The sequence below is a fragment of the Cibotium barometz genome, chromosome 2, assembly GCF_041138505.1.
Source record: "Cibotium barometz isolate CiBa-2024 chromosome 2, ASM4113850v1, whole genome shotgun sequence".
NCBI lineage: Eukaryota > Viridiplantae > Streptophyta > Polypodiopsida > Cyatheales > Cibotiaceae > Cibotium > Cibotium barometz.
In genome coordinates, this window is record NC_141047.1 from 10,839,701 (window position 1) to 10,864,296 (window position 24,596).

The 24,596-nt window shown below is 44.9% G+C and overlaps 3 protein-coding genes across 3 annotated transcripts in view; 1 reads left to right on the forward strand and 2 right to left on the reverse strand.

Moving 5' to 3' along the window:
• Positions 1-3,314: 3,314 nt before the first annotated feature.
• LOC147640632 (uncharacterized) lies at positions 3,315-4,400 on the reverse strand. The gene is made up of 2 exons (XM_086808565.1): positions 4,288-4,400; positions 3,315-4,163 (listed from the first exon to the last, which is right to left on the reverse strand). The coding sequence occupies exons 1-2, from the start codon at positions 4,330-4,332 to the stop codon at positions 3,741-3,743; spliced, it is 468 nt and encodes a 155-aa protein (XP_086664691.1). The 5' UTR covers positions 4,333-4,400; the 3' UTR covers positions 3,315-3,740.
• Positions 4,401-5,835, reverse strand: LOC147640633 (uncharacterized). The gene is made up of 3 exons (XM_086810796.1): positions 5,054-5,835; positions 4,536-4,937; positions 4,401-4,449 (listed from the first exon to the last, which is right to left on the reverse strand). Exons 1-3 carry the CDS (start codon positions 5,833-5,835, stop codon positions 4,401-4,403), a joined length of 1,233 nt encoding a protein of 410 aa, XP_086666922.1.
• Positions 5,836-18,862: 13,027 nt separating this feature from the next.
• LOC147640634 (uncharacterized) overlaps positions 18,863-24,596 on the forward strand; it is a 31,910-nt gene continuing 26,176 nt past the window's right edge. The window contains exons 1-5 of the mRNA XM_086813740.1: positions 18,863-18,924; positions 19,032-19,141; positions 19,297-19,404; positions 21,114-21,173; positions 21,285-21,346. Coding sequence (XP_086669866.1) covers positions 19,327-19,404; positions 21,114-21,173; positions 21,285-21,346 — 200 coding nt within the window. The 5' untranslated portion in view covers positions 18,863-18,924; positions 19,032-19,141; positions 19,297-19,326. The remainder of the gene's footprint in view (positions 18,925-19,031; positions 19,142-19,296; positions 19,405-21,113; positions 21,174-21,284; positions 21,347-24,596) is intronic.

Sequence of the window (24,596 nt, forward strand, 5' to 3'; positions counted from 1 at the left end):
AAATGAAACTGGAACTGGAAGGTACACTATGGAGGTACCTCCATCTCATAATATGTGCCGCATCGGACACTGGCGGATCTCCTCAATATCCTGTGTGGTCAGCACCCTGACTGGGTGTCTCGCATGCCTCGCAAGAATAATCCGAATCTGCCGCTGCAACATCCGTCTATGCTGGGATGCCCTCCTCCGTGGTCGTGGGCGTCTGGACCACCCAAGCTCAATCGCACGATCAATCAGTGTACCTCTGGTGTGGGCGGTCTGGCACAGTGATGGCCGGACTAAAGAAGTCTGTAATGTGCCTCTGAGTCTGGCTCTCTGTGCGCCTAAGCAGGCTATCTCTATGTCTCCGCAGCTCAAGCAAGAACAATCCCAAACACCTCTGGTCCTGGTACCCCATGACTCTGGAAAGTGGTCCAAAACCCTCTCTGAATAAACAGTGGAAACGACCACGTATCTCATAGTATGCAGTAGAATGGCATATATAATGCAGCTCTGTCTCTGGCTCCCCATGGCATACTCGGCATATCCTGGCCTCAGCTGGTATACCTCTATATCGGCCAATCTCAATCTCAAGCTGGTGTGAGGATGTGCGAATCTGACCAATAGCACATCGTACTGCATGAGACAAGTGTACATCCATGTAACTGGGTCTGATCACAAAACCATCTGCTGTGAGCTGAAGAAAATGTTCTCTGTAGAAAGCCATCTTCGTGCCCAGCTCCTCAGTCGGCTGTATCCATGTCCTCCTAATGTCCAGCTGAACTAAATCCTGACGGATGAGTCTGGTAATCTCTGTCCGTGTAAGAGTGAGAGAGGGTGCCTCCAGAGAATACTGGAAGGGAGGCAATCTGTCCATGCTAAAACCATGTGCCTGGAACCAAGATGTCATCTGTCCATACCAACAAGCCGTGTCTCCCTGTAAAGCTAACTGTCGGGAGGACTCCAGGGCGAGGCGTGCATATCTGTCTCGGGGGAGATCCCACAAGCCATGTATGTAGGAGACTGATCTCGTAAGAGCCTCAATCACCAGAGGGGCAGCCGCCAGCTCTGCTCGAATAATCTCATGAGGTACCACAGCCTTGGCTCTAATAAGCCTAGCAATCATAGATACCAAAGGCCTCTCCATACCTCTCCACCCGCCTGCGCTGTGATGGCCCACTGAAGGTCCCCATATCTGCACTCCATAAAGCATAGCTGATGTCACTAGAGTGTCAAAAAGCCAGAGTTTTGTTCGAGGTTCCTGAAACTGAACCTGCGAACACATCCTCTCCAAACCACCCAGGGCTGCATGTGCTCTAGTCAATCTAGTCTCTGCTGCTCTCCTCATCGAAAACACTGGCCCACTGAATACTACCCCAAGATATGTATATGCATCTGTATACTCCACAATCTCCTGCCCATATGTAAATGTGGAAGCTGATCGCCGAACCCACTGTGGCGTGGTGTTAAACACCATAACCTTGGTTTTGCCAAGGTTGACAGACAATCCACTATCATGTGCAAACTCATGTAAAGCATCCAGATGACGCTGCATACCCTCAGGAGAGTCAGAGATCAACACAATATCATCAGCATATAACAATAGTGGGATCCATGTACCTGCTAGCTGGGCTCCTCTGTCCCCCAATCTCTCAATGTAGTCAGAAGCCTCATCCACATACATACCAAACAGTGAAGGAGATAACGGGCAACCTTGCTTCACTCCTATAGTGGAGTGAACCAAAGTAGAGACCCCCTCTGGGGTGCGTACCTGTCCTGCAACTGATCTGTATAAAGCCATAATTCCCCATATGAGAGAGAGAGAGAGAGAGAGAGAGAGAGAGAGAAAGAGAGAGAGATTTTATTAACGTCTTCCAAAAGACCGAACTCGGCCTATGAGACAAATCGGAGTACATGTATGGGGTATCCTCTATCATCCCAACAAAATGAAAAAGTACTGAATAAAAAAGCTGAATCTGGGTGTGCAGGGGATGGAGCTCTATTACTAGGAGAATGCAAAGCTATATGCATGGAGTATACAATCATGATATGCAACCTAGCTAGCTCCATCCTGTACCAAAATGACCTATGAGACCAAAAAGGTTACAACAATTGGTGGATCTGATACAATGTTTGTGTAAGAAGCTAAAACAACTAAACAACTAACTGAAACTGAAACAACAACTATGAGGAAAAGTAAGGTACTAGGAGCTCCTAATGGATAACATCTCGGAAGGAAAACTCCAGCAACAAAGGTAAGCATCATATACATCACTATCCAAGGATGTCTCTCATCGGTCGATGGCGGATATCCTCAATGTCCTCCATGGTGAGTACTCTGACTGGACGTCTCCCATGCCATGCTAGTATGGTCCTGTTCCTCTATTGTAGTCTCCGCCGGTGTCAGGATGGGCCTCTCATCGTGGGGCACTTGGACCGCCCCAGCTCTATAGCCCGATCAATCAGTGTACCTCTGGTGCGGCTATACTCTGGGGCTAGCTGCAATGCATGCTGGCCTGACTGCTCAATCTCTGGTCGAAAGAAGTCTGTAATTTGCCTCTGTAGGTGTCTCTCCCCCTCTGATCCCCTCCCTCTCAAGAGACCCTCTCTATGTCTACGCAGCTCCAGCGAGTATAATCCGAGGCATCTCTGATCTTGGTATCTCATGACTCTGGAAAGTGGTGTGAAACCCTCTCTGAACAGGCAATGAAAACGGCCTCGTATCTCATAACATACTGGACAGTGACATATGTAATGTAACTGTCTCTGGCTCCATCTGGCACAACTGACAAATCCTGGCCTCAGCTGGTACTCCTTTGAATCTGCCAGTCTCAATCTCTAGCTGGTGTGAGGATGTGCGCATCTGACCAATAGCACACCGTACCCCATGAGAAAGATGAGTATCCATGTAGCTGGGTCTAATCACAAACCCATCCTCCGTGAACCGGAGAAGATGATCTCGATAGAAAGCCATCTTCGTACCAATTTCGTGTGTCGGCTGTATCCATGTCCTCCTAGTGTCGAGCTGAGTCAAGTCCTGCCTGATAAGTCTGGTAATATCTGCCCGTGTGAGAGAGGAGGAGGGTGCATCTAGGGAGTACTGAAATGGAGGTAGCCTGTCCATACTAAAGCCATGCAGTTGGAACCAAGCTGTCATCTGTGCATACCAACATGATCCGTCTCTGTGATGCCAACTGTCGTGAAGACTCCAGGGCTAAGTGAGCATATCTGTCTCTAGGGAGAGCTTAAGTGCTATGTATAAAGGAGACTGATCGAGTGAGTGCCTACCAATGGGGGGGCAACCATCTTTGCACGGATAATATCATGTGGTACCATGGTTGATGTGTACGTACTGTACGTTGTGTATATGTACGTACTGTACGGTGTTCCGTACAGTAAAATTTTTTATGCACGTAAAAATACGTACCATTGGCAAACAATAGGACATTCAACACCTTTCTACATTTAAGGTACATAAAACATTCAAGAATCAAAATAAACCACTTTGCATGTACTAATTTCAAAACACACATCATATACTTGACACAATGGCACATTGTATATCTGTCAAGACAAAATAGACGTAGAAAGGCTCATACTAGAGCATACAAATAACAAATGTCTGATGTCAACCTAAAAGGCTCATACTAGAGCATACAAATAACAAATCATAAATGTCTGATGTCAAGACTCAAAAGTAAAAAACACTAAGCAATAACAAAGAGTCTCGACTCGACTCTCGAGACTCTACTCTCTGAATCTCAAAACTCCTCATCGGATGAGGATGATGACACTCCTGAAGAGAGCAAGTCCCCATCTGTCAGGACGTTGCCCTCTTCATCATACTCTGGCTCTGCCATCATACTCTGTTCTCCTGGATCATCATCCTCCGTAGGCTGAATGAGAGGAACAGCCTCATTTGCCCGTCTCCGAGGAGTACGGACAGGAAGCTTTCCTCGCCGAATGGTCTCTCGTCGTGAAACTTCTGGATCTGCATCTCGCCGGACTAACGGGAGACTGAGAACTCGCGCACGTGACCTCGTCACACGTCGATCCACACTCTCCAGCTCTCTGTGCAGCATGCGAATAATCTCCTCCTGCTCGTTTCTCACAAGCTGCTGCTGCTGCTGCTCAGTCTCCTCTGCACTCCCCTCCGAGACCAACTTCAATTTTGATGGATCTGTCTGTTAAAAAACAAAATGCAATTCAGTGTTCACATTATTAACAGCGTAGAAAGTAGTAATTAGTAATTACAAATATTCGCTTGTAATATGTATAAACGCTAGCCCAAAGTTTCAACTTTCAAACCTGCTTGGGTGTCCCCAAAGCGTGGTAATCTCGCACAAGCTTCATATTTGCTCGGCAGTAGACTAATCTCTCTAGCTGTGCAGTGCTGAGTCGATTACGGATCTTCGTGTGAATTAGCGGATAAGCACTCCAATTGGGCTCGCATCCACCAGCAGAGCAATCCTGCATGTCACATGTGACGTGTCAATGGTGACAAATTACAATGGACATTGGACATGGTCATAGACAATAGACATTGGACAATGAACCATGGTCCCAGGTCCATTAACACATGTATGGAAAATGTAAAGATAGCAAAATTTACCTGTGAGAGGACACGTAAAGCGATACGAGTGAGCTTTGGAAGACCTCGTCTTCCATAACTCTGCCACCATGTAAGAGAGAACTTCGTTGCCTCTGGCCTCAATGCCACAGCTCTAGTAAAGGATGACCCTAAATTATTTTCATAGCTAGCGATCTCTGCATCAATGTCCAACTGCTCATCCTCCTCGCAAATCAAGCCAATGTACGCATCCTTGCCCTTTAGTAGACTCCTGTCATTAAAAAGAGTTGGCTTCTTGTAGAAAGGATGAAGCAATGCAGCCATCGCATGAATGGGCCGACTCATAAATGTCCATCTCTTGTCTACAATAGCCAAGATCTCTTCCCGACTGTAAAAGCATTGACGCAACATTAGTTAACAGGCTGAATTTTGATTATAGTATTATACATTATAGTATTATACTAAATATTTAATAGATTAATCATTACAGAAGCAAGTACATACCGATCAAGCGCCAATGATCTGCAGCCTTTGATGTGTGTCTTCATCTCTGAGAAGAGATGATAGACTAGGCCCATGGTGGAGCCCTCCATGTCTGTGACACGCAGCAACACATAAATTGGCTGCAATGCTGCTATCATAGCCTGCACCTCCGACCAAAAGGACTCATCAAGCACCCGCCGTTGTATGTATCTAGTGGACTCCTCCTGTGCGTGATGCATCTCTCTCCACTTCGGGTCCACTACTGTCTGTAGAAGTGGATCCCTCACTGCATAGAGTCGCTGCAACACAAGATACATATATGCAAATCTGGTCTTCAAGGGCCGCACCATGTCAAGTGTACTGTGACTCCTAAAGATAGCCAATGCCTGGTGCTTTTTGCAGAAAGAAGTAGTCATTTTTGTGGCATCGGAAACAATAGGCAACACCCATGTTAACTTCCCAATGTCCTCCATCAACAAGTCAAGACAGTGAGCTGCACATGGAGTCCAAACAATGTTCTTAAACTCTGCCTCAATCATCTCACCCATAGCCTTGCAATTGGAGGCGTTGTCAGTAATAACCTGCACCACATTCTCTGGGCTAACCTCAAGTATAGCCTGCCGGATGTGCTCATAGATAAACTCACCTGTAATCCGCTCTCCAGCCTTTCCTGCATCAACAGCATGCAAGAAGTACGTGCCAAGGCAAGACGACACAAGAATATTAATGATGTGTCGGGTTAGTTGGCTTAGGCATGATGGCTCTTGAGACTTTTGTCTGCACCTGCCAAGTGCGCAGCACATATGCAAAGGACTCAGGAATAACTTATAAGCGGCAAGCCAGAGGTCTTGCGTGACGCGGAGAAAGAGATAAGACTCAAGAGGGAGAGAAAGAGAGAGAGAGGAAGATGCTCAGTTTACCTACAGGCACGCCAAAGCTCCAACGCTGTGCAAATGTTTTCGCCTGGTCTTTTTCGATAATTTTTTGCTCTCTGTAACGCACGCTCTTTGCAATAAGTGTATACAATACAATGTACATTAATCAAAGGCCTAGTATGTACCCAAAGGCCAGGCGGGCACCCAATCAGACAACGCACGACGATTTTCAGCCCCAAAAAAACCTCATGTATGGATCGATCTGTACACGTACGGATCCGTACAGTACGGCCGTACGGTACGGATCGGATCCGTACGTACGTATATGTCAACCTTGTGTGGTACGGAGGCCTTGGCCCTAATCATCCGGGAAATCATAGAAACCAAGGGCCTCTCCATACATCTCCATCCATCAATGCTACCAGCTTGGCTGTGGTGATTCACTGATAGTCCCCATATCTCCACTCCATACAGCATGGCTGAAGTGACCAAAGTGTCAAAGAGCCAGAGCTTTGTTCGAGGTTCCTGAAACTGAACCTGCGAACACATCCTCTCTAGTCTCCCCAATGCTGCATAAGCTCTGGACAATCTGGTCTCCGCTGCTCTCCTCAAGGAAAATAGTGGGCCACTAAAAACCACACCAAGGTAAGTATATGCATCTGTATACTCCACTGTCTCCTGACCATATGTAAAGGTGGGTACTGACCTCCTAACCCACTGTGCTGTGGTGTTAAACACCATCACCTTGGTTTTACCAAGGTTAACAGACAATCCTCTGTCCTGTGCAAACGTGTGCAATGCATCCAAATGACGCTGCATACCCTCTGGAGAATCTGAGATCAGCACAATATCATCAGCATACAATAACAGCGGAATCCATTACCCTCCCGCTCTACATAGTCCGAAACCTCACCCACATACATCCCAAATAAGGTGGGAGAAAGGGGGCAGCCCCGTTTCACCCTAATAGTGGAGTGAACCATCTCAGATATACCCTGAGTAGTACGTACCTGCCCCACAACTGTCCTGTGTAAAGCCATGATTCCCCAAATCAGCTCTGTGGGCACTCCCATCTCTTGTAGTCAGCGCATCAGTCTGGCTCTCGGTATTGTGCCAAAAGCTTTGCGGAAATCCACCAAGCAACAATAAAGCCTCCTGCCATATAATCTGCCCTCCTCAATAATAGCTGTGAGTGTCAAGATATGGTCAAGAGTGGAGAAACCTCTCCTGAACCCTCCTTGCCTTGATGCACGTATGCCCTCTCTCTTTGCCCATCTACTCAACTCCTGCTCAAGCATAGATGCATATAATCTAGCCAATGTGTGACCAATCATGATGGTACGATAATTCCCAGGAAGCATGGGATCCCCTGACTTGAAGATAGGCATAATCATGGACATATTCCAAGTCTCAGGAAAACCCTCACACATGGCTCGGTTAAACATCATAGCAATAAGCTCTGCAAGCACATCTCTGGCATGAATAAAGTGCTTTGCTACCAAACCATCATGATCATAGCAATAAGCTCTGCAAGCACATCTCTGGCATGAATAAAGTGCTCTGCTACCAAACCATCATGATCATATGCTCTCCTAGTCCTCATCCTGTCAATAGCTTTCTTTACCATCTCAGCAGTAAAGAAAGCACATGTCTCTGGGCATGGCTCCGATGGGTCTAGCAAGGGCGGCTGTCTTGGTGCTGTGTTCAGGGATGCAGCATACTCACCCCAAATCTCTGTGGAGGTAATGGCTGGTGATGGTGAATGCTCATGGAATAGTCTCCATGCATCGCCTGAGTCGTGACTCATAAATAACTGATACAAATCCCTTTCTAACTGAGCAAGATAAGCCCTCTTCTTCCGTCGCACTAGGCGCCGAAAGGTAATCCGTGACTGTCTGTGAGTGGTAACACCCATGAGCACCTCTCTCTGTAATCTGATCCTCATCTCTCTGCACTCCTCATCATACCAGCTGTTCTGGGGCATGTTCCCAGATTGCCTCCGTGTAGGCTGACTATGGGGATATGCCTCTGATGCTGCAGCATGAAGCGTCTGTATCAATATCTGAGTGAGCTCATCTAATGGCCGTCCCGGCTCCTCGGCACATAAGCGTCTGTATATCTTATCTGTGTACAGGGTGTCAGTCTCCCTCGTAAAGGTATAACGAGTGTGTGTGGAGACCTGTCCCAATGGAGCGGTGCTGAACTGAAATGTGAGAGTGAAGGACAAGATAGCATGATCCACTACTACTCCAACCGGCCTAGTGCCTACCATAAAATCCTGAAAAGAGGGAATGAGACTGGGCTGATCCATAACATAGTCCACTGTACTAGCACCATGCCGATGTGGAAAGCTAGTGAAAGCGCCCGCTGTGTCGGGAATCTCTGTAGGCCATTCAGGATGGCCAATCCATGTGCAGTCCCTATGTCTATCAAATACCGCCCATACACTGTATGTTCCTCATCCTGTGAGAGTCTAGATAGGCCCATATCCCTAACATCAAGCTCCCTCAACATCTCCTCTGAGGTATCATAAAATACTGTCTGGTTATGGGCGGTCCTGGCATTGAAGTCCCCCAGGAGAATGATGTCACCATCCATGGAGAACTCCCAAATGTCATCATCCAAAATAGAAAAGGGAGACTGCCCGCTAGTAGGTGATGCATACACTGGTGTACTAGGAGCAAAATAGCATATAGCGATCTAGAGATATATGCCCATCTCTGCCCTCAGTCTAACCCACACGTGCCTAGCCTGCTCATGTTTGCGGAGTATATGTATCAGTGGCTGCAGCTCCTCTCCAAACAATACTGCCACTCCTCCTGAGCCCTGTCCTCTATGCTTTGAACGAGTCTCCTGTGTACAAGTTGTCTCCCATCGGTATCCACTATCATGTGGCATGGACTGTCCAGGAGCGTGATGCGTCTCACAGTAGAAGATGATGTCCCTCCCAGTGAAACTATCCTCAAAAGCCCCTACATCAAGGCGTAGAGAGAGAGAGAGAGAGAAATGAAATGATATATTAACGTCTTCAAAAGGCCAAAATGACCTATGAGACCAAAAAGGTTACAACAATTGGTGGATCTGATACAATGTCTGTGTAAGGAAAGCTAAAAACAATTAAACAACTAACTGAAACTGAAACAACTAAGAGAGAGAGAGAGAGAGAGAGAGAGAGAGAGAGAGAGAGAGAGAGAGAGAGAGAGAGAGGATACCTAGTCCTCAAGGTGTGTGTAATGAGAAATGAAATGTTATATTAACGTCTTCAGAAGGCCAAAGTGACCTATGAGACCAAAGTTACAACCATGTGACATCTGATACACTGTCTGGAAAAGAAAAGAAAGAACTCAAGGTAAGTATCTAGCCCCACAATACATCAGTAGTAGGGGGCATCCGGAGAAGCAACTAGGGATAGTGGGAAGCTAATGCTCTTAGTCAAAATGGGGTACATGAGTACATGGATACATGAATACATAAATATGGGGGAGTACAAAAGTGACAGTGAGTACAACAGTATATGGCTGGAGTCGTAATCATCCTAGGAGCTCTTTCATGTGTCTTTGCCGGATGGCCTGGATATCTGCCATAGTGAGATGCGTGGTCGGACGAGCCCGATGCCTCGCAATGATGCTCTGAATGCTCCGGTGAGGCACCGTCTTCGATGTGAGGATCTGCGAACCTTCAGGCGTCTGGATCTGCCCAACTGGATAGCTCTCTCAACTGGAGTCCCACGGGGTGCTCACTGCTGGGCTGTCCGCTGTGTCCCCTCCGAGGTAGTCCCTCAAAGAAGTCAGTAATCTGTCTTTGTGTGGACTCCCTGCCAGTCGGGCGTCTGCTCCTGATAATGGACTCTCTGAGCATGCGGATTTCCAGGAGACAAAAACCCAAGCATCGCTGATCACAATAGTCCATGACTCTAGCCAGTGGTCCAAATCCCTCTCTGAAAAGGCAATGGTAGCGCCCTCGAATCTCATAATATGCTGTGCAACGGCAGATGTAGTGCTTCTCCGTCTCTGGCTCTATCCAACAAATCTGACAAATCCTGTCCCCTGGAGGTATGCCTCTAAATCTGCCTGTCTCTATCTCTAACTGATGTGAAGAGGTGCGGATCTGCCCAATGGCGCACCTCAATCCATGAGACAGATGGGTATCCATGTAGCTCGGTCTAAGTATAAAGCCATCCTCAGTGGTGCGGAGAAGATGGTCTCTATAGAAAGCCATCTTCGTCCCCAACTCCTGTGAGGGCTCTAGCCATGTCCTCCTAGTGTCCAACTGAATGAGGTCCTGTTTGATGACTCTACTAATCTCAGAATGTGTCAAGGTGAGAGAGGGTGCCTCCAGAGAGTACTGGAAGGGTGGAAGTCTGTCTAAACCGAACCCGTGGAGCTCAAACCAGGATGCTATCTGCGCATACCAACATGAAGTGTCTCCCTCCATGGCTAGGTGATGAGAGGACTTTAAAGCAAGTCGTGCATACCGGTGTCGGGGAGCATAGTGTGTGGCTCCTAAAACTTTACCTGTGAGCACATCCTCTCTAGACCTCCTAGTGCTGCATATCCTCTAGTCAATCTGGCCTCCGCTGCCCCCGTCATGGAAAATGTGGTCCCAGTGAACACCACTCCAAGATATGTGTATGAGTCAACATACTTCACTGTCTCCTGTCCATATGTGGAAATAGGCGCTGATCTCCAAACTCACTGAGTTGTAGTGTTAAACACCATAACCTTGGTCTTACCAAGGTTAACTGAGAGCCCACTGTCCTGTGCATAAGCATGTAAAGTATCCAAGTCCCTCTGCATACCCTCTGGTGAGTTTGCTATAAGCACAATATCATCAGCATATAAGAGCAGAGGTATCCAAGTGCCAGCAGCCAACTGGGCTCCTCTGTCCCCTCGTGTCCCAATATAATCAGAGATCTCATCAATGTATAGTCCAAATAGAGTCGGAGAGATCGGGAAGCCTTGTTTCACCCCTATAGTGGAGTGTACTGGCTGGGAGAGACCCTCTGAAGTCCGCACTTGCCCAACTACTGTCTCATAAAGTGCCATAATACCCCAAATGAGCTCACATGGAACCACCAAGTCTTGCAGCCTGCGCATCAGTCTAGCTCTGGGCACTGTGTCAAAGGCCTTGCAGAAATCCACAAAGCCACAGTAGATCCTCCTCCCATGTGCTCTGCCCTCCTCAATGATAGCCCTGAGGGTAAAGATATGATCCAAAGTAGAGCATCTCCTCCTGAAACCGGCCTGTCCCTGAGCTCGGACCCCTTGTCTCTCTGCCCATCTGATCAACTCCTGCTCAAGAATAGAGGCATATAGCTTGGCCAGCAAGTGACCAATCGTAATGGTGCGGTAGTTAGTTAGCAGGCTCGGATCTCCAGACCTGAGTACTGGCTTAATCGTGGAAGTACTCCAAGTCCCAGGAAACCCCTCACACATGGCTCTATTAAACATGAGAGCTAGCAAGTCTACAATCATATCTCTAGCATGTATGAAATGCTTGGCTACAATGCCCTCATGATCCTGTGCCCTCCCTGTATGCAATCTGTTGATGGCCCTCCTCACCATCTCTGCTCTGAAGAAGGTAGAAGTGGGTGGACAAGGCTCTGGAGGGTTCGGTAGTGGTGGCTGCTCTGGTACTGTGTAGAGGGAGGCAGCATACTCGCCCCATGTATTTGGAGAGGTAATGGCCGGAGGCGGGGGGTGCTCTCTAAGCAATCTCCAGGCCTCCCCAGAATCCTGACTCAAAAACAACTGATAGATGTCTCTCTCCAGCCGAGCTAAGAATGCTCTCTTCTTCCGCCGAATGAGGGATCGGAAGATGATGCGTGATTGTCTATATGTAGTAACACCTCTGGCCACCTCTCTCTGTAGCCGGGCTCTGAGCTCCCTACAGTCATCATCATACCAACTATTCTGGGGCATGCTCCCAGGACGTGGTCGTACTGTGGGCTGCGTGTGTGGGAAGGCCGTTGCTGCAGCTCTATGTAAAGCCTTTGTCAGGATCTGTGTGAGCTCTGCTAATGGCCTCTCTAGATCCTCTGCACTCAACAAGTTGTAGATCTCTGCGGTGTATACTCCATCAGTCTCTCTACAGAAGGTATATCTCGGGTGATAGGAGGACTGCCCAACCTGGCGGATATTGTATTGGAAATCCACTGTAAAGGAGAGAAGTGCATGATCCACCGTAACTCCGATGGGCTTGGGGCCAATCGCAAAATCCTGGATACTCGGGATGAAGGTTGGCGAGGCTAAAACATAATCCACTGTGCTGGCCCCATGTCTGTGTGGAAAGCAAGTAAAGCCACTGGCAAGTGGATACCTCTCTAGGCCATTTAAAATGGCCAGCCCATGTGTAGTCCCCATCTCCAAGAGGTATCTCCTTTACTCAGTACACTCCACCTCATCCTGTGATCTCCGGGTCAAACACATCTCCTCCACATCTATCTCTCTCAACATCTCCTCCGAAGTGTCAAAGAAGGAGGTTTGGTACTGAGCCGTTCGAGCATTAAAGTCCCCAAGTATGATAACATCTCCCTCCCTGGAGAACTCCCATATGTCCTGAGATTGCCCCTTGGGCGCTGCATAATGAGATGTGCTGGGTGGAAAGTAACATATAGCAATGTATAGGGGTCTACCCTCATCTACCCTCACTCTGACCCACATGTACCTCGCGCTCTCATCACGGCGCATAACATGGATGAGTGGCTGAAGCTCCTCTCTAAAAAGAACTGCAACTCCTCCAGATCCGCGACCACCATGCTTCGAACGGGCCTCCTGTCTACAAGTCGTCTCCCATCTATATCCCGCCACTCTCGGTAATATGCTGCCTGGGGCCTGATGTGTCTCCGAGTAGAAGATGATGTCCCTATCTCTGAAGCTGTCATCAAAGGCCCCCACATCGAGTCTCAATGCTCCGTTGCAGTTCCATACTGCAAGTCTCAGACTGGTCCCATAGGTCTCGCACCGTCAGGTGGTGCATCTCTCTAGTATCACCACTCTGCGTCCTCTGTAAAATGCTAGCTTCCCTTTTTCTCTGGCTGCCCTAATCTCCGGCATGCACTCCCTCATATGTGCTAACTGTGCCAAGGTAAGGTCATCTCCTAAAAAGATGCCCGTTTTCTTAAGGGCGGAGCGCTTGGCCAAGAAATCCTTCTTGGCCTCCAAGGTGGGAAAGCGTAAAATGAGAGCTCTCTCCTTCAAGCTCTCTCCTCCATTCTTGTCTTTCTTGCCCACTCTCCAAGCCCCCGTGTGTGTAGGCCTCGAAATGCCCATGCGTGTGTATAAATCTTTGGCTTCCTCCTCTACATTGTCACCGTCCGTAAGACCCGTGATCCGCACATGAAGTTTCCTTGTCTCTCTTCTTTGTTCCTCCTCAATGGTTAGGTTGATAATCTTCGAGGTAGATGTGCTTTCGGCCTCCTTGTTCTTACCTTTCTTGACCACTTCTATCCATTTCTCGGTTTGAGAGAGAGAGAGAGAGAGACAGAGAGAGAGAGAGAGCTGTTTTAGGGTTTCGAAGTGCTGTTTTAGGGTTTTGGGCTGCTGTTTTTGGGTTTTGAACTGCTATTTTAGGGTTTAGGGTTTTTGTTATTGTCCTGCTATGTATTGCCCTCTGCTGCATGAGGCAATGCAATCTTTTGGAAAAGTCTTGGTTCCGCCCCATGATTATGTATGTTATGGAATACTGCTTGTCCGCGTCCTCCATGGTTGCACCTTAAGTCACTAGGAATGAGGTGTATGCATTTCAAGCTCCGTTGGGGAGCTTTTCCTAGACACTGTTTGCAATGTGGTCAATTGGGGCATTTCATGGCTGAGTGCAAGCTCAATGAAAAAGATCAAGGGGTGCCTGTTGAGGTGGAGTCTTAGGTGGGTAAGGAGGTTTCTTACATGGTTGTGGAGGACACAGGCAATACTTCTTATGTACAACGTGCTGATGTACACCATGTTGAGGATAGAGGAAAACTAGTTCGGGAGGAGGCTCCTTGTAAAGATGTGGTTAGTTGTAAAGGCAAAAAGATGGATCAGTCATTCGGCCAAGGGGAAATCCGGAATTTACATAATCCTCCTATTACTTATGGTCACTGGGCTAGGGTGGTGCTCATTCTCGGGACCGAGCCTTCTGTCCAGAGACGTGGATCTCTTCCTATGCAATATAATTTGCGCCCTTGATGTACCAGGACAAATGAGCCTTCTTCTCCTTTGGCTTTTGATAGACAAGGTTGTGTTGTCACCGCTTGGGATAAAAGGTATACGAGTGAAAGAGGTAAACAATGGAATCAACCCTCTTCATCCGGTCAACCATCTTCTAGGGTTTTGCAAAATGCTTTTGTAGTTTTGGGTGACTATATGGGTGATGTATGTGCAGCGTTCGTCGTTGGCTGCTAATGAAAGGCAGGGGCAGGCCGCAACCTTGCTCTCATTGACTTTGTTTCTTGTCTTTATGAAGCTGGTTCATTGGAATGTGCACGGGATTTCATCATGAAAGAAGTAGTATGTCTTGTGGCAAACATTGTTGTCTAATCAATGGGATGTTCTTTGTGCGGTTGAGCACAAACAACATAGTCAGGCAGGTGGTGGCTTTATACATAGAGGTTTTCATGTTTTCTTCAATGGACACCCTTTCACCGAGTCAGGGGTGATGATGATTGTCCATGATCATTTTCAGCCTTCTGTTGTGTATCAAGATGTACATGGTAGATTTATGGTGGTTGTGGAGATCACTTATGAAGAACAACTTCTTTGGTTGGTTGGTGTGTATGCTCCCCATATAGCAGGGGCTCGTTGTTCTCTTTGGTGGGATCTGCAACAATGTTTGAGGTTAGGAAAACTAGGTTTTCTCATGGGAGATTTTAATATGTGCTCTTATGCTGATCAAGCTAATTCGCCTCACTCTATAATGGATAATTGGGAAAGGTGGGTTTTGGACTCTTTCATGTCTCTAGTCCTTAAAGGACATTTGGTCCTGGCACATCCTTATGATTCTGGCTTTACTTTTCAGTCTCGCCAGTATTTTGCTACTTGGAGCAGGCTGGATAGAATGTATGTTATGCATGATGATTTATTTTTTCTTGAGATATTGAAATTGAGTGTGGAGAGGCAACATGTTCTTTTGGATCGTTTCCCAATAGTCTTGGACATAATGCATCTGCGTGTGGATGTTTATAAAACTTTGCTTGGGAGGTTGTCTTGGCGCTTCAATCACAGCTTTCTTGATCATGAGGTCTTTCATGGATACATATTGCAATTGATTGATAACTTTCAGCTATGTTTTATACAACATGGAATGTCAATACAAAGGGAATGTTAGCCTATGATTGCTTTTTGTCTAATGTTCAACGCCTTGCTCGTCAGTATGGTAATCATCATGCCTCAAAAAGGAGGCAAGAGCTGACACTGCTTTAATCTTTACTAGGGGCCTTGCAATCGCAGGCGGCTATATCATCGGGGAATGATAGAGTGGATATTGTTGTTACTTGGCTCTCTCGTAGAGTTGTTGAATGTCAGGAGGCAAGTTATAGGAGGGCTATGTTATCTGCCCGGCTGGAGGCCCTTAAGGATAATAATTGTCAAACACATAAATTTTATGCCTAGTTGCATCCCTCTTATGCTAGAGTGTAAGGCTTGAAAATTCATTGGGACAGATGATTTCAGAGCCTCATAGCATCATTGATTTGTGTGTTCAGTTTTACCAAGAGCTTTTGGGCACTCCTGAGGTGCTATCTAATGATTTTCATCAAGCACGTGCTAGTATTCTAGCATTGGTGCAACATCAAGTATCTTTGGACTCGGCCAATATTTTAGATGTTGATATTACAGACCAAGAGGTTGGCTTTGTGCTTGCTCATTTGCCCAAAGACAAGAGCCTAGGTTGGGATGGCATTACTAATGAATTGTTTTCCAAGTATGCAGATCAGTTGAAGGGTCCATTGACATCCATTTGTCAGGAGATCTGGCAATCTGGAGCTATGCCTGATTCTTGGAAAGTGGGGGTGATTTGGTTGTTGCCAAAGGTGCCTTTTCCCTTTGCTTTAAAACATTGGAGGCCTATCTCTTTGATGGGTTGTATGTATAAGGTTTCTGATAAAGCCTTGGCAAACAGATTGCACAAGTTTCTGCCGAACTTGATACACCTTGCTCAGTATGGGTTTATAAAGGGGCACAATATCTTGCATAATATCCTTAGTGTTCAAATAGGCATTGATTATGCAAGGAAAACAAAGCAAGAGGTGGTGATGGTTTAGCTGGATTTGGAGAAAGCCTTTGATCATGTCAGCTGGTCTTTCCTTGCTGAATTGATACATTCTATGGGTTTTCGGCCACGTATGTCTCATTTCATCTACACTCTCAGCCATGGATCTCAGTCTCAGATTATGATGAATGGTGGAGTTACATCCCCAGTGTCTCTTACTCACTCTCTGTGACAAGGATGCCCGTTGATCCCTTTGCTATTTGCTGTGGTTACTCATTCCATGCTTACTTTGCTTACTTAATTGGCTCAGGAGGAGGAGGTGGTTGGGCTAACTTTGCCATTAGGTCAACAATTGGTGGGTCAAGCACTGGCTGGTGATTCATTTATGTTTCTTAAAGCCAACAAAGCCAACGTTGAGAGGGCATGCCAGCTTGGTCTTTGTTTGCGAAAGCTTTTGGGTTGTATATAAATACCCAGAAGTCGGCCCTTCTTAGTTGCACAAAGAGAGATTTACAGGAGCTTGGTTGGCAGGTTCATGTTGTGCTGTGTGGGACCATTGTACGTCACTTGGGCTATCCTATCGGGGTGGATGTCACCAACAAACAACTTTTAGAATGGATCTTAGGCCGTATTGGGGATAAGTTTGTGTACTGGAAGTCTCATGCATGTCCGTTTCACACCCGGCTGAAAGTGGCATAAGTCATTATGCTAGCTATGCTTTCTTATTTCTTGCCCTTACTTCCTTGGTCTCAAAAGGCTTTGACAACTCTCACCCAACGATTCCTGTTGTGGAAAAAGAAAGTCAATAATCTAGGGTTTCATGGAAGCATATTACCACCGCGAAGAGATTGGGAGGGGCAGCTCTGTTGGATGTTTGGGTACACCTGCTTGCCCGTAGGTGGACTTTACTTCAGGTTGTGTGTTGATTCCCAGCCATGGATAGACATGACTGTTGCATTTTTGGAGGATGTGGGTATTGTGCATGGGAATACCCGGATTGTTGCATCTTGGTGGGCTGTTCTTAATGCTTCACAATCTGTGCATGTATTTGCTTCTCCTCTGCTGGACCATTTGGTTAAATCATAGCAGGAGGTGTTACGTTTCACTTCTTGGAGACCTCCAGATTCTCGTCGAGATGAGAACTCCCTACTTGTAGAGGTGTTGGCCACCTCTCGTGTGATTACTTGGCCAGAGAAGAATAATTGTAGATGGTGATTCAATCGTATGGCGAGATTGGGTGTTGTGAGGATGTCTGATACTTTGTTGCCCGGGTGGCTGTGAATGTTATCATTCCGCGATGCTCGTCATAGATTTCGTGTGCCTCGAGGTTACAGGTGTATTTGGTTGCAGATGCAGCATGCCAGCAACAAGTGCAGTCTTTGGGGCACCTTCCTAGGATGGATTCTTCTCATGCATGGGATGATTGGGTGTTGGGTCGCAAAACCAGGCTGTTGAAGGCTTCCGCTAATGTTGTATATCATCTTTTGATCCAAGAGAAGAGATGGCTTGCAGAAAAAGCTAATAAAGTATGGAATGTTAAGAAAACGGCCTCTTGGTTGAAGCGCATCCTATTCTGTGGTTGGCATTCCAAGCTTTCTTTTTAGGGCAAAGTGTTTATTTGGCGAGTCATGGTTGGGGGCCTTTGGCTAGTGCCCTTTGGTGTCAGAGACTTTCGAATGGCAACTGTTTCTAGTCGGCACAGGTTTATTTCTTGCCTCGTGGCTCGCTAGATATGGGAGTCCATCCCTTCAGTGTGGTAAATGGTGATTGGACACACTTTGTCACCCAGGCAGTGGTATTTGGACATGATCAGCCTGGGGGGGAGAATCAGCAACATGAGGTCTTCTTTGTTTCCTTTCGATGGTTGGGTCTTTGGCATAATTGGCTCATGTGAAATGCTTTCATCTTTGATTCACAATCAGGGGTGAAAGGTCATGTCTAGCATGTTCGTGGTCTATTGCTTTGGCAAGTTTCTTCTTTGATTGATGCACATGTTATCACCAGCGCAAGCTGACCCTTGTGGTTACATGCTCTTTGTACGGTGGGTATGCCTCGTGGCCTTTTAGTGTGTGCGGTCTGATGGCCTCTATGTACATGTTTGTATAGCTGGTCATGCGACGTTTGCTTTGTATTACATTTTCGTAATCTAATCAACCAACCAATACGATATATATATGTGTGTGTGTGTGTGTGTGTGTGTGTGTACATATATATATGTATATATATGTGTATATATATATATATGTATATATAAATATATATATGTTTATATATATATATATATATATATATATATATATATATATATATATATATGTATGTATGTATGTATGTATGTATGTATGTATGTATGTATGTATGTATACATATATGTATGAAATGAAATGTTATATTAACATCTTCAAAAGGCCAAAGTGACCTATGAGACCAAAGTTACAACCATGTGACATCTAATACATTGTCTGAGAGAGAGAGAAATGAAATGATGAAATGAAATGATATATTAACGTCCTCAAAAGGCCAAAATGACCTATGAGACCAAAAAGGTTACAACAATTGGTGGATCTGATACAATGTCTGTGTAAGAAAAGCTAAAACAACTAACTGAAACTGAAACAACAACTATGAGGAAAAGGAAAGTACTAGGAGCTCCTAATGGATAACATCTGGGAAGGAAAACTCCAGCAACATCACTATCCAAAGATGTCTCTCATCGGTCAAAGAGAGAGAGAGAGAGAGAGAGAGAGAGAGAGAGAGAGAGAGTCAATTGGTATATTATCTAGGTACGGACTGTTGCTCCTGCAAATGAATCATTTATAGAAGATTCAGGTAACTTGTTCCTGTAATGTTACACTCATGGTTGGCTGTTTACCATCATTTGACATTAGCATGCTTAGCGTTGAGTATGTTTGCTCGGAACTATTGGCTTTGAGCAGCTCGGATTTTACGGGCACTACGTATTGCTGCAAGGCTTGGTTTCAAGTTTTCACGAGAGACTGCTCAAGCCATTCAAACACACTCTGGGTCTATACATTTGTTGCATCAGGTTGGGTATAACTAGATCTCGTTCTTTTCTTCTTATTCACCAAGTCTGATAGCTGTGCATGTTATGCTTACTTTGGCCAACTTGAACTTACAAATATAGTATCATTTTCTTGCTTGCACAGTGACATGACAATGGTTGGGATGGATTGTTTCCAGGATAGGTTAAGACTGGAAACAAACTACTTGATGAGCTATGGAGCAGCCGAACCATCTCTTCGTTTGCTTTGGAGATTTGGTCTGCTCGAGATTTTATTTCCTCCTCAGGTTGTATGCTTTATTTGTAACAATATAATTTGTTTGTGGTGTGCATTTATTTCTGCTCTTGTTCATGCTCAAGAATTGTTTGGAAATAGAAGGATGTGTGTGTGTGCACGCTGCAAATGCCTGGCTATGTGTTATGTATATCTATGTGCACAAACAGGTATCGTGATGGACACTCAAAGCGAATTTTAGTTTTAGTCAGGGACTCCAAGTCATACCCACTTCTAAAGCAACAATAAATACAAGTGGGTATGAATTAAGCTCTATTTTGAGTGAGCGAAAGAAGGCGTGGATATAATGAATAAGCACATAATGTATGAAAGCTTTTTTAACAACAGTATTAGTGGTCTGGAACCTAAAAGAATAATGGTAAGGATTTAAGAAGCACCAAACACTTGCATTATGGACTTACGAGAGGAAATGCTGAGCTGCAAGCTGACATATTTTCCATTAAAGGAAAAGTGCCACATTTAAGTAGACACATGAGGCCTCAGTCAAAGAAGGTTTAAGGGGGTTGCATGAGAGGAGAGAGGATAACCATTCAACACATAAATTTTATTCAAGGTTGTGCAAGAGAAATGATCAAGGGAGAAATTTGGGAAAAACTCTGAAAAGAAGATCAAGTATCAAGCTCTTAATATATCTACTTCAGTCTAGGTGATTAAAAAGTACCCATCTAAGGTCATCAGATCTGCTGAGAACCATTTTGAAATCAGGAGCTTTCAAAACATTATATGCATTTGTTGTAGGTAAGGAGGAAACGTAACTAAAGCCACTCATTATAATATTTTCAGTATATGGAAGCCCAATTAGTAGGATTCAAGTGGGGGCGTGTCATGTGCATGACATCGGTGAGTGCCACATGGACATGGTTCCTTGCAGCCACCTTTTAGGCAAGATGAACGGCAGAATATGGTCCGATTTGGGCAGTTTGGACAGTCCAATAGGTGCCCGGGACATGGCCCAATGGTTTATGGTTATTTTTATGATGTTTTATGACCTGAAAATGGATGGCTGATCTGAAAACGACTTGCCATTCTATCCCTGTATAAAGGTGGTCAAAGGTAGTAGATTAGGGTTACATCTCGTCTTAGGTGTGTTTGCTAAACATAGGATTAGCGTTAAGCTCTCTTGTGTAGTGTTAATTGTGATCCCGGTTCGGCAATGCATGTAACATGGACATTCATTCACCTTATTGACAAAATGGGACTTTAACACAAAAGAAGGAAATGGAAGATCTGTACTGGAACGGTAAGCTTGAAATGTAGGAGAAGAGGAATCCTAGATCATAAGACCCCACTCTGCAGATGTGTTCATTGAAATTTTGTACTTCTTTCGTAGGACATTTTTATTTGCATTCCATATTTATGAGGCGGGCAGGGTGCAAACTGTGCTGGAATAATATTGAGGGTTACTGTTTTATTTACTTGTGATTCCCAAAGCTAAATTGAGGCCTTACGATGACCTTCATCCACAAAAAGGAATTCAAAGTATGTTTTATTGAGTGCCTTGAGATGTTTTTCATGACATCATCACGCTGTGATGTTAGATGTTTTCTTTTCCATGGCATCAGCATGGAATAAATACTCATATATATTTAATGTGGACTTTTCTAGGGCTGGGTTTTTGTAAATGTATCATAATTTTTTCTAGTGTTCTTCATCAAACAAGTGTTTTAGTCTGATAAATTTTTGGTGACATGGTTGCTTCAGGCAGCATATCTTGCAGCTCAAGGTTTCAAGAGGCAAGAGAAAAGCTCCAATCTGCTATTAGTAAGACTCTCGTCACCTGAGCAGAATCAGTTTTGTTTATTGATGCTTTTGTCAACTTTTCTACCGTAAAGATCCAGGGTTACTAGTATATGGACTTCTTTGCACTTTCAGGCACTACTGGCAAATTTAGACAAACTGCTCTCTCCAGCCAAGCCTTGCCATTGCTGTTTATGGTAGGCATCTTATCAACTTGAGCTTTCTTATTGCTTCCTGCCACTGCAAGCACATCATGTCCTTGGCATGATTATTTTTAAGCTTTGTTATCATTGTTGTCAAAACCCTCTTCACTGGGCAAAACTAAAGACTTTAATCAAGTAAACGTCACATACAAAAGATTTTTAAAAAGAGAACTCCCAATAAATACTAGGGAATCATCTGTACCATACCTATGTTTGCATAGATTGCATCATCAATATGAGCCCCTTCATGAGCCAAGCCAGGCTACTATGCCCTAGGTGCTATAGAATGACTCTTTCTTGGTATGATATTCTCTAGGTCTCTATGCAATGCTTTCGCTGGAGTGTGACAGAAACTCAGTACACAGACCTTTGTATGAATGTATGCTCTTATGTGTGTGTGTGCGCGCATGGGGTGTATGTGTGGGAGCATATATTGATACCAAGTTCTACACCCACTATTGGGCACTGATGACGTTAGTGGGGATGTTGTAATATCTAGTCCATACTATGCACGATGGAGTTGATGGTATATTGTCTTGTGGATGACTACCATGAGGTTCTAAATTGCACTTTCTTATAAGGTGGGGCATGTTCTTGGATTCATGTAGGTATATATGGACTCCTTAGGTGAGCTGCATCTAGGGTGCTTGGGAAAAACATTGTAATAGGGCATCCCTCACTGTAAAATCATAAGCAGTGTTTCCCACGGTGATCTATAAATCTGGTATATAAATTTATGCAGTAACAGAAGGCTCTTGTAAGTTTTGCCTCCTACCTAAGTCTCCACTTAGTTGCAGCGGAGAAGAGTGGGGTGTCTCTCCTTTGTGTGCCAAGTGTAAGTCAATAACCTGTAAGGAATCCTTGGAAAAGATCCTCCATCATTTGATAGGAGTTTCAGGCGTAGATCCTTGAAAGATTGGAGGAATGGCCATGTTTATCTGTAGTATTCTTCTTTGAAGTTTGAATTCCTCCAATACCTGTAGTAAACTTCTTTGAAAGCCATCCATGTACTTATGGAAGTGACATCATGCTACAGTCTGAATTGGGCTGAGACGAGTATTAACTGCAGGTAAGATAACGTAAGGTTAAGGGGATGGGCTAACCTGTGTTTGCTAGGCTGTAAGTTAGGGTTAAAAGATAACCCAGGATTAGGGATAGTTAACTGGGCTTAGGGACTGATTGGACCGTGGGCAAGGATGAGTTTTGGGTCACGTTAAAGGAAAACTTGTGAAGGGAAAACAGGTTAAGAACAGGGATCAATGCTAAGAATAGCCCCGGCTGGTCTATAAAAGTGTACCTAGGGTTCAATTATGGAGGAGGCCACATGCAAAGATGTTTATGAGGAGTCGGCTACATGCAAAGATGTTTGTTAGGAGGAGGCCGCATGCAAAGATCAGTGCTAAGAATAGCCCCAGCTGGTCTATAAAAGTTTACCTAGGGTTCAATTATGGAGGAGGCCACATGCAAAGATGTTTGTTAGGAGCGAGCCAGGAGGAGCTCAGCATGGGATATGTCTTGGTCCTATGGAATGCCAAGGCCTACTACTGCCATGGAAGGGCTGACTTGCAGCAATCTGGAGTTCAAGCTAAGGGGTGCTATTGGATGGGAACCTCTGGTTGGGGGAGGTGGGCTTGATACACCCTAGCTTCTCACCATTCGCCTCCCCGATTTTACTTGTTAAGAAAAAGGATGAGAGGACAAGCAACCAAAAAAGCACTTTCCACAGTGGCAACTGTGCTTCAAAAGGATGGCTCTGATTTTTAAATAAGTGGCATTGTCCACCCATAACATTCATAATGATCAATCTTGCGGAGATCCCACTGAACCCCTGAGGCTCGTAATACGGGCCCCGATAAGCCCCAATTGATAGCTTCTTCCCTACTTACAAAACCCGAAGTTTGATACTCAATGAAGTTGTTGAGGTGAAATAAAGAAAGCAGCGAGTACCAATGACCAATGTTAGACTCACACATATATGGAACCCTCCTGGAGATACGATAACCCGTTTCAGATCTCGTGACTTTAACCGCAATAAATAATGGCTAGCAGAGTTTGCTTCCGAAATCAGCTCGGTTCTGTGCTCCACATTCCTTCATGGAGGCAAACCAGGAGGAAGGTAAGATTTAAAAACATCGTGAAATTCTAAACGAACTCATTTAGCTAAATCGTGAGCAGCAAAATTGGACTCCCATGTGGCTATCTTATCCACCTCGGCTTCTGCTTTTTCTAAATTAAGTAAATAGCAAAAATGAATGGACTTACATTCTAGTTTGAGCAGCTTTGTCGCATTGACCAACGATCGATAGAGAAGATCTGGTTCACCCCCGATGAGAAAACGCTTCCCTTCCTGCTCAAATTGATAGACATGCGTGTCGATTATTGGCTTATTCCTTGCATGCCATTGTATGCCTAGCACGATGTTAAAGCGACCAAGATCATGGTGTGATTGTTTATGAGAGCCATCAGTTGAATGAGAAGGAAATGCAAATGCAAGTCATGTAATCTCAAAATCTGCCTTGGACTTGTAGGATAAGACCGACCACTTGCCTGTCCCATACCTCTGTGCCCTTGCCATTCGCTAGCTCCATTGCATATTGATAATCTGATGAGCTAGTGGGGACCTTAAGCTTCTTTTTGACAAGTCAAGAATTATGACATTATGAGTAGAGCCAGTGTCAAACAAGACCCTTACTTGTTTTCCTTCCACGATGCCCTTCATGACAGTCAAATCTCTGTCTGCACACTGGTACCCTCGAGTTTCCCGGGAAAAAAAAGTAATTCGAGTACGTTTTTTTTTTTTTAAACAAAATATTTATACATGCAAATTTTGTTTTTTTGCACGTTTGACGTATGTGAGTGTAATTCTCACATGTATATGATTTCACGTCTGTAAAAACAAAATTTGTGCATTTTTTGTTTAGCAGTAGATTCTCATGGGGTTTTCGTTTGTGTGTGAGGATAGATTTTTGAAGTTCCAATACTTAAGTTACACTAAAGGGAAGGGGCAAAATTTCAATACCTCTCTTAAATGCATGTGGCAACCCTCTCTCCACTTCTTACATATGCAATGAATTAGCCTCTAAATGTGGCAGGTTTCAAGCCAACTAATTTAAGAATATGCATATGCTTATCACCTTAGTCTCAACCAAATTTTATTTAAGAATATGCCTATGCTTATTTAAGAATACGCATATGCTTAGTTAAGAATACTCCTATGCTTATCACCTTAGTCTCAACATACTAT

What these genes read in the sequence shown, in the direction of transcription:
- LOC147640632 (XM_086808565.1), bottom strand. Translation starts at nt 4,332, where the DNA reads ATGAAGCTTGTGCGAGATTACCACGCTTTGGGGACACCCAAGCAG. An exon ending in CTTTGGGGACACCCAAGCAG is followed by an intron (nt 4,164 to 4,287) that starts GTTTGAAAGTTG and finishes GTTTTTTAACAG; the next exon opens with ACAGATCCATCAAAATTGAA.
- LOC147640633 (XM_086810796.1), bottom strand. Translation starts at nt 5,835, where the DNA reads ATGTGCTGCGCACTTGGCAGGTGCAGACAAAAGTCTCAAGAGCCATCA. An exon ending in AGATCATTGGCGCTTGATCG is followed by an intron (nt 4,938 to 5,053) that starts GTATGTACTTGC and finishes ATGCTTTTACAG; the next exon opens with TCGGGAAGAGATCTTGGCTA. An exon ending in TTAATGGACCTGGGACCATG is followed by an intron (nt 4,450 to 4,535) that starts GTTCATTGTCCA and finishes TGTGACATGCAG; the next exon opens with GATTGCTCTGCTGGTGGATG.